At 37.2% G+C, this 13,409-nt stretch overlaps 1 protein-coding gene across 1 annotated transcript in view; it reads left to right on the top strand.

Moving 5' to 3' along the window:
- Nucleotides 1–13,409, top strand: part of NAV3 (neuron navigator 3) — a 351,070-nt gene that overhangs the window by 286,288 nt on the left and 51,373 nt on the right. Inside the window, 1 exon segment of the mRNA XM_015561356.1 lies at nucleotides 6,886–6,969. Coding sequence (XP_015416842.1) covers nucleotides 6,886–6,969 — 84 coding nt within the window.

The following is a 13,409-nucleotide window of genomic DNA, read 5'->3' as shown; positions in this document are numbered from 1 at the left end:
GGCCTGAGGCATAGCAAAGGTATGGTCAATTTGCATGTTTCTCTTTTATTAGATTAGATAGAGGCCTGGAGCATGGGTGGGGGCTGGCTGGTTTGCCCTGAAGGGTGTCCCGGATCAGGGTGGGATTCCCGCTGGGGTTCCTGTCCAGCCTGGGTGAAGGGCTGATGGCTGTTTGCAGGCTGGCCACAGCCCCTTCAGGGTGGGGGTTCCTGCTGGGGTGCCTGGCCAGACTGGGTGAGGGGCTGAGGGCCGTTTTCAGGCTGGCCACAGCCCCTTCAGGTTGGGGGGGGTCCTGCTGGGGTGCCTGGCCAGTCTGGGTGAGGGGCTGATGGCTGTTTGCATGCTGGCCCCAGCCCCTAGCCACCCCAGCTTCCAGTAGAGGCTGGCTGAAAGCAGGTATCTGGGATTTATTTACCTTCTATAATTGAAACTTTGTTGCCTTGAGCGGAGGCTACAGCCGGCCAGGGCAGGCGGGAAGCTTGGCTTCCTCCATGGCTGGGGCAACCAAGCCTCCTGCTTACGCCAGCTCCGTGGCTGCCTGCCACCATCCTGGTTGGGTTAATTTGCATACAGTCACTCTGATTGGCTGGTGGGCATGGCTTGGGGCATAGCAAAGGTACAGTCAATTTGCATGTTTCTCTTTTTATTAGATTAGATTTTAGAAATCTTCTCAAATCACCTCAGAGCTACTAAACAAGCAAACAAACAAACTGTGAATAACAGCCTTATTTTTTAATCATGAAAAAAATGGAAACAACAAAATGTCTCTTAATAAGTCAATGGATAAACAAACTGATGTATCCATGCCATGGACTACTGCTCAGCAGAAAAAGAAATGAACCATTGCTACTCACAACTTGGTTGGATAGCTCCAAGTTCACTCTAAGCTGAGTGGAAAAGCACCCTTTCAAAATGTCACATGATATGTAATTCCATCTGTATAACATTCTAGAAGGGCACAATTACAGAAATGAACAGCAACTTAATGGTTGTCAGGGATGTGGTCACCTTTCTTCCTGAGAGGTGGGTGGCTGTAACTGTAAAAGTATTTCAATGAGGTAATCATTTCTTATGTGAATCTACATATTTGTACCAATATTGAATTCCTGGTTTTGATATCACCCCATAATTATGTAAGATGTAACCCAGTGTGGGAAACTGGGTAAAGGGTACATGGGTCCTCTCAATACTCTCTTTGCAGCTTTTTGTGAACCTATAAGTATTTCTAATTAAAAAATAAAATAAAACACAGAAGAACTGACATAGTTTTTGAAAGTGATGTCTAGTTTTTAATTTCTTATATACTTCAACCTTATTTCACCATTTATTGCTTCTTTATTTTGTGGTGATATGGATTATTAAAGCTTTTTACTATCATATACTTTTATTGCTGAAATGACAAAAGAAAAGATGAAAGTGAAAAAATTAAGGTAATGAAGATATTCATTATCTCCTACTCTACAAGAAGTTTATTTAAAAAATCACTTTAAGCGTAAATATTTTAGTAGCCAAGAACTTGTATAAATGGATGCATATGTAAATATTTATAAAATAACTTTAATGTCAGTTCTATTTTGAACATTTTAATGGATCATTATAATGAAAAATAATGGAGTTTGCATATTCATGTCAATTTTTATTTTTAAGGATATAATCTTTATACATTTAGAAATTTGAATTATTCACAGGTTACCTTTTTACACAAGTCATGTTGAACTTTAATGTTTGCTTTATTAAAATGACATTTTAGATTCCCATAGTCCATAATGAAATATGAAAGAATTAATTTAATACTTAATTTTTTATCAGTTCTAAGCAAAACTACTACATTTAAATTTCATTCAGAATGTTTTACTTAGTTGCCCCTGAATTAATATCCATTGATGTAAATAATATATACATATATTTTTAATACACATGCCCAGGAATTAGTCATAAAACTGAATAAAACATTCCTATGTAGAATTTGAAATATGAAAGAATTAATTTAATACTTAATTTTTTATCAGTTCTAAGCAAAACTACTACATTTAAATTTCATTCAGAATGTTTTACTTAGTTGCCCCTGAATTAATATCCATTGATGTAAATAATATATACATATATTTTTAATACACATGCCCAGGAATTAATCATAAAACTGAATAAAATATTCTTATGTAGAATTTCCTCAACATAAGTCCAAGTCTTTTTTTTTAATCTTGTGAAGTTCCTATTTGGAGGTAGATATAAGCCTTTCATTTATTAGTTTATTCAGGCTACAAGTAAATGTTTTTTCCTTCATTTTTGGGGTATGTTTTGTAATTGATGTATCACCTGCTTGGACCCGGTATGACTACATTTATGTGGAGTCCCCAGAATAATCCCTGTTTTAACATTTAAACTTGACTCTTACTCCTTTACTTGAAACTTGCTCCTTAGTAAAATGCTTTTAACCCCTTTGTTAAAAGGGGCGGTGGTCAGGCAGGAAGGGATCCTATGAGCCCACCTCCCCTTTGACTGGCAGAGTCTAACCTCCATTCAGTAGAATGTGCACCGACCTCCCCGCCCACTTGAGAAATTCTCTGAACAGAGCTGCAATAAAGCCCTGGCAAGACTCTTTGTAAAGCTAATCTACTAGGATGTCTGTAGAAGGCAGAGCCGGCTTGTTGACAAGAGCTATTGCCTGGCCTTCCCTGAATCAATACCCCACCAAGGAACAGCAAGAAAACAGGAGCCCCAGAAGCAAAGGCAACTGCGAATGTGTGGTCACATCCTACAGTCAGCCAGGGGCCCTCTCTCCTCTCTTGCACCCCTTCATGCAGCCAAGTCAGGTGGGATGCATCTATTTGTGTTTTAATATATTGTCTTTACACATCTCAGCCCTTAGAAAATTTGGAACTAAGCACTAATGCTAATTATTACTACCATTTTTCACAGATAATACTGAATGTACTTTCTTTTGCCTTTCAACATGTAAGTCTTTTACATAAAAATCTCTTGGGTATTATTTTGTTTTGGAATTGTGTCCTATTTCTTTGCTCTATTTAATAGTTTTGTATATCCTGCCAGTTACTCTTGCTTTCCTACATCTCCTTTAAGAGAAAACTATTTTGCACATATCAACCATGACAAACAGTGAAGGGCCAATTATGTATAGTAAAAAAAAAAGTGAAACCTTATTTATGATAGTTTCAGAGTCATTTTCAGCTCATATAACAATGGATTTTCAAATGTAAAGTCATATGTATCTTTTCATTCATCCTCATATTAATATGTGTATAAAGTACTTTTATTTGGTTGACAGACTGTCACTGAATTCTAAATGAACAAATGCAATGCACGCATTTTTCATAATGATATTTCTTCTTATTATTTGGTAGCACAATAATTATCTTTACATGTCTATTCTGATTATGTTGTGTGTTTTCCAAACTAAAGATAGTAGTAGGTGTTATCTCCTTCCCTTAACTAATAGTTAGTCTTGTCTAATTTATTACCTTGACAGACTCCACCAAACACAAGTTGGGGCACATTCATCATCATATTGAGAAAATTTTACTTTGGCTTGAAAATTATGCACCTGCTAAGAGAAAAGCCAAAACCAAGTAAACTATGATTAACAACCCTCCTAAAAATCCACAATTTAAAAAAGTCATCATTTTATAAACTTTTTCAGACAAAATATATTGTCCTGTAGTTTAATCAGTTTTATTTTCTATATTCTCCCCATTAAGGTGAAAAAAAAAATCATCCCTGGTAGAAATGGTTTCCCCTATTTACTTCATGTACTCCCTTTTTATTAAGCCAATTGGTGAGAAATTTAATCTTCTATACATTCAAAGTAACAAAGTTGACCTGATACATTAAGCCAAAGCCATATAAATTTAAAACAATATTTCACTAACATACTTTTAACATATTTTCATTGAGAACAATATGACTCAAAATGTTCTTTTGTAACCAGTTTTCTTGTAAATAATTAATGAAGAGAAATTTTCCAAAGATTGAAAACTGACATTCCCGTGGTGAATATTTTATATGTATTTACTCACAGCTCCAAAATATAAGCAATATATTTGTACAGCATATCCTTCATAGCCTTGCTTTCTTTGTCATATTTTTAACACCTGTTGAACTGATAAAATATGCACAAAGTAAAGGAATTCACTTCAAGTTTATATATATAAGGACTCACAGTCCAACAATTCCAACTTACAATTCTTAGGGAGAATTAAAACTTTGCAATATTAAGTAGAATCTTGCATTTCTTTTATTAAATGTTAACAAAGGTATCCTGCCAGAATTTTCAATATTTTAAAATAAAACAAGCAGTATTAGTTTTATGATGCAGTAACCCATTGCAGGGTCACAGATTATTTCCAATAGTCTAAACTGAAATCAGCACAGATGGTTATCATGGACAAAGGTATTAAAAATTACAGAGAGCAATGCGTTCAGCATAATCTAACTCCTACACACCACATGGATGAATCTGGAAAACACCATGTTAAGGAAAGCAGTCACACACAAAAATCCGCCATTTGATTCTACTTGAGTGTTTTCAAAATAGGCAAAGCTAAAACACAGTTTTAGGGCTATAAACTTGTGTAGTAACACTATAAAGAGAAGCAAGCAATAATTACTACAAATGTTACGACAGTTATCTCTGGGGAAAGGAGAGGGGACATGAGTGGGGGAGGGGCAGGGGAGGACTTCTAGGGCCTTCAGCTGTTCTATCTCTTGATTGGACTAGTGAGTGCATGAGTGTTTACCATGTGATAAACCAGTAAGCGTCACATCTTCATTTTGTTCACTTTTATACCTATCTTTACAATTTAGAAAAGGTTAAGTATAGAAAAAAGTGGGACATGACCTTATGTTAATTTCTGAGGGTACTAAGTGTGATGTAATGATGTTCGCTGCCATTGAAAACATTTTAAACTGTAAGATAATACTCCTGTTTTAAAAAGTGTTATTTACCCTGCCCTGGCCTGTGTGGCTCAGCTGGTGGGAGCATAGTCCCATACACCAAGAGGTGTCTGGTTTGATAAGGGTTGGGGTGCATGTGAGAGGCAACTGGTAGATGTTTCTCTTTCACATTGATGTTTTTCTCCCTCTGTCTCTTTCCCCTCCTCTGTCTGAAGTCATTTTTTTTAAAAGGTGTTGTTTATCCCATTAAGTCTGCTAACAAACTTTTAGTATAATTCTCCAAATGTGTGGGTTTGAGAGAAGGGGAAGGGCGGCACTGAGAGGAGGGGGCCAGAAAAGAATAAAGAATCGAACTGATGGGCTGAAGATGAATAGGCGTGCCCTCTCCAAGTTATCTTTCTCTCTCTATTACAGCATCAGGAAAAGAAAGGCTGCCCAGGATAAATTTAGAGCTCGGAACAAAGATACCTTTGTATCATGATGCTAATGGAAGGGCCTTGTGCAAGCTAGCTGTTGCCAATAATGGAATAAAAGTCTAGCTCTTACTAATGCTGGAATAAACTTGTAGTGCCCTAATTCTTGGAACTCCCATGGTCAATTTGATAATAGGTACCTCAGCTTTTCAGCTCTGCTGGAGTTACCAGGTGATGTGTTGAGAGTCCTCTCACTTCCTTCCCTCAAAAAATTAATCTTAGGCAAGGATTGCTAAATGTCCTCGCACACATAGTTTATTATAGATGTAGGTTGTATCCGTTTAAGTCAGTGGTTCTCAACCTGTGGGTCGCGACCCCTTTGGGGGTCGAGTGACCCTTTCACAGGGGTCGCCTACGACCATCGGAAAACACATATATAATTACATATTGTTTTTGTGATTAATCACTATGCTTTAATTATGTTCAATTTGTAACAATGAAAATACATCCTGCATATCCAATATTTACATTACGATTCATAACAGTAGCAAAATTATAGTTATGAAGTAGCAACAAAAATAATTTTATGGTTGGGGGTCACTACAACATGAGGAACTATATTAAAAGGTCGCGGCATTAGGAAGATTGAGAACCACTGCTTTCAGTGGACATACTATAAAATTGATCAGTTTGAGGTAACATGCCTGGAGTTCTGCCTCACGCCACAGTGAAGATTGCAGCACATCCTCATGCTTAATATTTTGTGGGTCACGCTGTTGCACAATGGCATGTGGATAAAAACTGGCCTATTTCAGAGCTATAATAAGATTGTCAAACACTTAATCATACGACTTCTGGTTATCTCCTGCAATAGGTATAATTCTCTGAGATTTAAAATAAAACCGCAAAGCTCCCAAAACTTAATGTTAAATAAAATAGAACTCATTATTACTTCTAGCTGGCCTACTGCTCTTCCTTAGTTGAAAGGAAAAAGTAGAAATAAAAGCCCTTTTATTGAAAAGAATTTGGAAAGTCAAGACAACTCTTTTCGATTCAATTCTTTGTAAGTAGACAAAGGAAAGATAATGGTATAGCTGTCAGCAGCTGCCTGACACTGGAAGGAGAGTGTCATTATAATCGAGGAGCTAACAATATCTTCAAAGGTCATCACTCAGGTACAAAAATGAAGGCCATTTGTCCATTGACTTCTGCCTGGGCTTTCAGTCTAAAAACTTGGCAACTCAGAACTCTATTCAGTATTTGACGTGTCAAATCCTCCACGATGGGCGAGGTAGAAGATGTCATTATTTGCAAAATGCCTTCAGAAGGTGGACTCACATGAAATGTCAAGAGACTGAAACCCTGGTTTTAGGCTGAAGATGTTAACATGAGAGGTGGAGATTTGTGTAAATGGAGAGGGGCCATTGGAAGGTAACTATCATGGCCGTGGTGCTTCAGGAGTCAGAATGCCTGAAACGAAGCATGTTGTAGAGTGAAGCCTTGTCATCCATCCACATAGGGTCCTGACATTGAACATGTGTTCCTTCCGTTTTGTTCACAGGCTCACCTCGTGGCAGCTTTTGAAAAGAGTTTAGGGAATATGACTGGCCGACTGCAAAGTCTTACCATGACAGCGGAACAAAAGGTATGTCCAGGAATTGCCACTGGGGCTTACAATAAGACGGCAAGTTGCATAGGAAGTTTAAACCTATTACCTGAGATGTTGCTCCTTAAAAAAAAATACTGCAGAACATCCATCCTGTGATAAATTGGAGCAATGACAAGGTAAAGCCTTTTCATATTTTCACTTAAGGATTTAGGATTCAGATTAATCCATATTGGAAGACACACACATATGCACACACATGAAGTTCTTTCTAGGGTATCGTTTTAACTCTGACTGTAACTATTAAGTTACAACTATTATTATTAACTATTTCAGCTAATAAGAAAGAGAAATAAATGTAGAGGAGGAGAGTTAGACTGTTTTAGGCACAATTTGTTATGCAGTTGATAAAATTGCACTCTGACCAGAATTTTCACAAATGCCATGCAGAAGGCCTGTGGCTGAGATACACACGAAGAAGGCCTGGAACAGGTGTTAGGATTCTAAGGGCTTTAGGTTACAGCTCCTATGGGACAAGGGACAATCCTGTGTAATTTATTTTTAGTAAAAAAAAGACTAGTTGGCACCTGGGGATGCTGTCTTTTAAGTAAAATTAAATATACCAAAAACTTAAAAAATAAACATGAAGGATTTTATGAATTAGAAAAAGGAATACTAAAAAGGAAGAAACACAGAATTTTGTTCACAAAAGCAGAAGGATCAACATGTACATGCTTCCTAGGAACAGCCTAGACACTTTCTATCTGATGACCAGTAACCTACCTCTGCCATTAGCGTGGTGGCCCTAACCGAGTCCGGATGGGTGTCAGAGATACGTGAAGATTCTCAAATTGTGTGAAAGTGTTTTTTAAAACTGCATGTGTGTATAATGTAAGCAGATGTCTACAGTTTTCATCTAATGCTCAAAGAGATTCATAATCTAAAAGGTTTTGGATATTTCCAGAATCACTATATCTATCTACAGGGATGCCTTCTATTTTGTCTTTAGTCCTATAAAGTGTGTTATAGTAAAGTTAAAACACACACACACACACACACACATACACACACACGCACATGGAATGAAGAGCCCAATTAAACCAAAAGAGAAAATCAAATAGTCCTATAATTGCCTGCTATAATTAGCAAACTGTATTCTATTTGCCCTTATCTTCCTTTCTCCTATTTCATAGCTTTCTCCTGCCCATGAAAGAGAACTCTGTCCATCCCTGTCAAACCTGTTCTGCAAGGGAAGATAACAAAGTCCTTTTAAGACAAAAATGGTGTCTTAATCTTTTTTGGATGGGGGTTCCCCTTTACCTCTTCACTGTGTAACCTAAGAAGCCAGCAACATAATTACGAGGGCCTTTTAGGACACCCGAATGGGAAAGAATGGAAACCTCGGAGCCCAAGAGGCTTGGGGGTGAATCTCAGTGGAAGCTCCCTTTTCTGACCCTCACAGCCATCATTTTAAATCGGGGCTTACACAACTACTTTGCAGAAGAATTAGGAGGAGTAAGTGAGATACTATAATAATGTCACATTCAGTGGACAGTCAACAAAGATTACCTTCTGTTACATTTCTCTGCTTTTTCCCTTTTATTTTTATTATTTTTTAAAATATATTTTATTGATTTTTTACAGAGAGGAGGGAGAAGGATAGAGAGTTAGAAACATCGATGAGAGAGAAACATTGATCAGTTGCTTCTTGCACACCCCCTACTGGGGATGTGCCCGCAACTGAGGTACATGCCCTTGGCGGGAATCGAACCTGGAACCCTTGAGTATGCAGGCCGACGCTCTATCCATGGATCCAAACCGGTTAGGGCTGCTTTTTCCCTTTTAAAAAATGTAAGAGAAACAAACTCACCATTGGTCATATGCCAGGCATATTGCTGGAAATCTTGAAGAAGTTCAAATTAATATATGTTTGCCCCTATATTTCTTTCAACTCTTTTTTATTTGTAAGTAAATATCTCATAGAAATTGGGGGGAAATATGCTGGTCTGTTAATTTATAATGCCTATGCCTAATGCCTGGATATTTTAAAATAGATCTCCACAAAACAAGGGATTTTATAATTTATGCACCCATTAGCCTTAAAGTAAGGACAAAGTAAATCTGTTAAATTTTCTCAGAAGATACAGTAATGTGTGAAATTGTCCTTGCCTTTTTTTAACTGATGGCTCTTCTCTAATTGAAAGCTGTACACACACATGTTAGTAACCGTGTTAGTAATTTGAGACTGATAACTTGCCTATTTCCAAGTGGTTTTGATATTCTTATAAAATTCATTGCAATACACTGTAGCACAATTCAGTGACAGAATCTAGTGAAATCCAGTGGAGGACTGTATCTAACAAGGTGCCCGAGTCTGTATAATTACTGCCCCAAGCACTGAACTGCTGTGAACATCAGGGACATGAAGGCACAAAGCAAGATTGCCTGGCAAGTTTAGTTCTCATTCTCTGAGCAGAACATAATTTAGATCGAGGAGATAAACTTGGTGGCACTGAATTCAAGAACAAATGTATTGTAAAGTTTTTCAAATTGAGGTCATGGAATAACAAAAGACAAAATCACTGTTCAAATAGGCATTTCTCTAAAAGCTGAGGGCATAACATTTAATCACATTTCAGTAAAGCCATTTCTTCAGGGAGCTGAGATAAAAGGGTCTATTGCTCTCTGGTGACCCAACAATCCCGAGGAAAAGATTAGAGAATTCAGAGCAGAGTTCCTGGTGTTCTATGGTGTATTCAGTGTCCATTGAGTCATTCACCCCAGTTGTATTGAATTTCTACTCTATATGAGGAACTGTTCTAACTTCTAAGAACTCAGTATGTATGTGTGTGTGTGTGTGTGTGTGCGCGCACACACACACACACACACACACACACACTATTTACATCCCATTTTATTATATTTATTTATTTATTTTTAAACATATTTTATTGAGTTTTTACAGAGAGGAAAGGAGAGAGATAGAGAGTTAGAAACATCGATGAGAGAGAAACATCGACCAGCTGCCTCCTGCACACTCCCCACTGGGATGTGCCCGCAACCAAGGTACATGCCCTTGACCGGAATCGAACCTGGGACCTCTCAGTCCTCAGGCCGACGCTCTATCCACTGAGCCAAACCGGTTTCGGCTACATCCCATTTTATCAGTGGTTATAATGTAAAATAGATTTTTATTCTAGTAGGTAACACATTATATAAAACTATAGTTAAAACATGGGATTTTAGGTGAAGATAAGCATCACTGAAAAATTTAAAAGTGAGAATGAGCACATTGTGTAGCAAGGTAGGATACTAATATATAAAGAAAAAAAGGCTGGTCCTGCCCAGGTAGCTCAGTTGGTTAGAATGTTGCCCAATATACCAGGGTTTCTGGTTCTATCCTCAGTCGGGACACATACAAGAATCAACCAATGAATGCATAAATAAGTGGGACAAATTGAAGTTTCTTTCTCCCTTTCTCTCTCCTTCTCTCTCTCTCTCTCTCTCTCTCTCTCTCTCTCTCTCTCTCTCTCTATCATTTTAAAAACAAAAGGCCAAGGTGATTACATGCTCTTGGTTCCATACTTAATAGAGAGATTAAACTAGGATTCAAGGCCAAGTCTTCTGGTTTATTATGGCTCTAAAGTATGATTTTCACAATCAGCTGTCATTAATAGTCTGAAAACTATATCAAAATTTTAGTTCCCTGTATAGACCTAAATCACTCCCTTCAATAGTGTCCTAAAATCATTTCTTGTTTCCAAAAGCCAAATCAGACTGATTTTCTTGCTTTTCCTGTTAGGTGCCTGAACACTGCTTTTAGGGACTTATATCCTGGTAAGAAAGAAAAGCACATGCATGAATAATTCAGGAGGCAGAATGTTTGGGAGACAGTTAGAATATAACAGAATAGAAGCCTGAGCGTTCTTACAGGGGACCTTTGCACCTTCATGCGGGTTTCAGAGCCGAAGTGGCAGGGGAGCCTTGTCAGGTTCTGGGAGGATGAAAAAATTAACCCGAGGAAATGGAGGACCGGGTGTCGTAGAGGAAGGAGCACCATGAGCATGAGCAGCCACGAGGGGAATTATTGGAGACATTAAGGAAAAAAGTAGGAATGTGGAGGAAAATGTGGAACTAAGGCTAGGAAAGTATATAAGAATCTGGTCTTTTGGGAATAAGGAGCCATTCAAAGGGTTTTAAAAGTGGACTAATGTGATAAAAGTTAGTGAAAATCAACTTAGCAGTATTTCCCAATAGTTTAACAGCATAACCTGTAGCCACTGGAAGACCACATGTTATATAATTGCAAGCCCAATGGTAGGGTATTTGTTAATAATGCTAGCTGGTGTGTGAAATTATCTTTAGGAATTGCCCTAAAAGTAAGGCTCAACATATTGTGATAGTGACATAGTTTGATCAAGGATTTACCTGGATTACAAATTCTAAGATTCTTTCAGAGAAGTAAGACCAAATGCCCTGAGATGTTTATGAGATGGAATGACTTCTTTTCTCTGTATCTGGATGGGTATAGCTATGTACCATTTTTGTCAGATTTGAAAAAATGGCCGTCGGATTGTTTAGAGCTTTGTTTTCTTATAGAATGCCAGTTGAGAAAGGCTGAAATTCAAGTCAACACAACAGCACAGATTCTGCAAATCTGTATTTTCATGATTTGCAAATCTATGTTTTTACAGAACTACTGCTAAATCCTTGTGAAATTATTAAAGCTCTCCTCATAATCAGAAGACTTTCTAATCAGTTCCTATAGTTGTCGTTCCAGGGATAACTAGAACATATATTAAGGGAGCTAAGTTAGTCTCATTCGAAGGTCAGAGTGATGGAGCTCAGATATTGATCCTTCTGGTAACTAGAACATACAGGGTTTGTTCTTCCTTACATCTCTGTGAACCACTTTTTCACGGTGACTAGACAAATAGAAACTTAAACCCTAAAAATGCGAAAATCCAAAGCAAAATCTCTGGAAATAGATCATGTAGATGCGAAAGTTTTAGTAGTTAAAATGGGTCTTGATGTTAACTCCTACAAGTTCAGGTTAAAATACTTTTTTTTTAAATCTTGAAGTGTTTTTAAAATTTTATTATTAGGGTCATAAAATATATTCACTAGCCCTTTATGACATAGAATGATTTGAATCCATAAGATATTTATTGATTCAAGTTACTTTACTGGGATTTGGTGAATTTTGTTTATTTAGTTAGAACCAGGGCTAGCCAGGTCCTTTCAGTAGAAAAATTCATGATTTTAAGTCACATATAAAGGGGTGGGGGAGTGTGAGATATTCAGAAGAACTCCAGCTTGATAGTGTGATAATAACTGAGTGTCAATGTGAGGAAGTGAAAGACAGGTTTAGTAGAAATTTTTAAGATCCTAGCCTAGAAGTTGTCAAGTTGGTTGATGGGAGATTTGTTGCCAAGCTTGTGGGATACTCAACAAGGCCTGTGACCAGGAGAGATTTACAAAGAGGTCAGGTATGGTAAGGACATTAGTCGGAACACTAAGCAAGGCTAGTGTTATAGCATAATGTTTTACCATTTTTTTTGAAGCATTTCAAGTCTGGCTTCCATAATTTAGCCTCAGAGATACATATAAAACAGAAGAGGCACTGACTCTATCCAGCTTCTTTTACACAAGAAATTCTAATGGAAAACTGGAGTCTTACGTAGTCAGCGGGTTTTGGGGGCATCATTATCTTGAATGGTTCATTGTAGATAAATGATTTTTTTTTGATTCTCAGGTTTTAAAATACCACTTGGCCTTTAAAAGTGAGGAAGGATATTTAAAGCAAAGATGGGGAATCATATGGAAAGAGAAATATGGTTCTAGTTGGAGTGAAGTCTAAATAGGTCTCTACTGAAATAAGAAAGAAGGAAGGAATTTTTGCACATATGGAGAGAGAACTAGTTCAGGCTAGAAAAGATTTTCAATGTAGAACTTCATTATATATTTAATTAAAGAGGATGAAATAAGTGCTTATTTATACTTATAAAGCTACCCTAAAAATTTACTAATATGAATTTGGTAAACTAATATTTTCACAGATGTGATGTTCCCAAGTTGTATAAAGAATAGTCCTTACCTAGTTATTCTTCCTTTGGGTTTATTGTGTCACACTGCATAACAACTAGTCTACTAATATGTGCTATTGTAAACAAGATACTGTATCCAGCAAAGCTATCATTTAGAATAGAAGGTCAGACAAAGAGCTTCACAGACAAGAAAAAGCTAACGGTGTTCACCACCAAACCAGTATTACATGAAATGTTAAAGGGTGTTCTTTAAGAAGAAGAGGACAAGAAATAAAAAGAGGAGCATAGGTATAAAGAATAGAATGGCAGTAAATAAGTACCTATCAATAACAACTTTAAATGTAAATGCACTACATACTCCAGTCAAAAAACATAGGGTATCTGATAAGAAAACATGGCCCATATATATGCTGTCTATAAGAAACCCACTTC

This window comes from Myotis davidii, unplaced genomic scaffold (genome assembly GCF_000327345.1).
Source record: "Myotis davidii unplaced genomic scaffold, ASM32734v1 scaffold415, whole genome shotgun sequence".
NCBI lineage: Eukaryota > Metazoa > Chordata > Mammalia > Chiroptera > Vespertilionidae > Myotis > Myotis davidii.
Note: the sequence above shows the minus strand (reverse complement) of the source record. Positions and strands in the feature narration are given on the sequence as shown.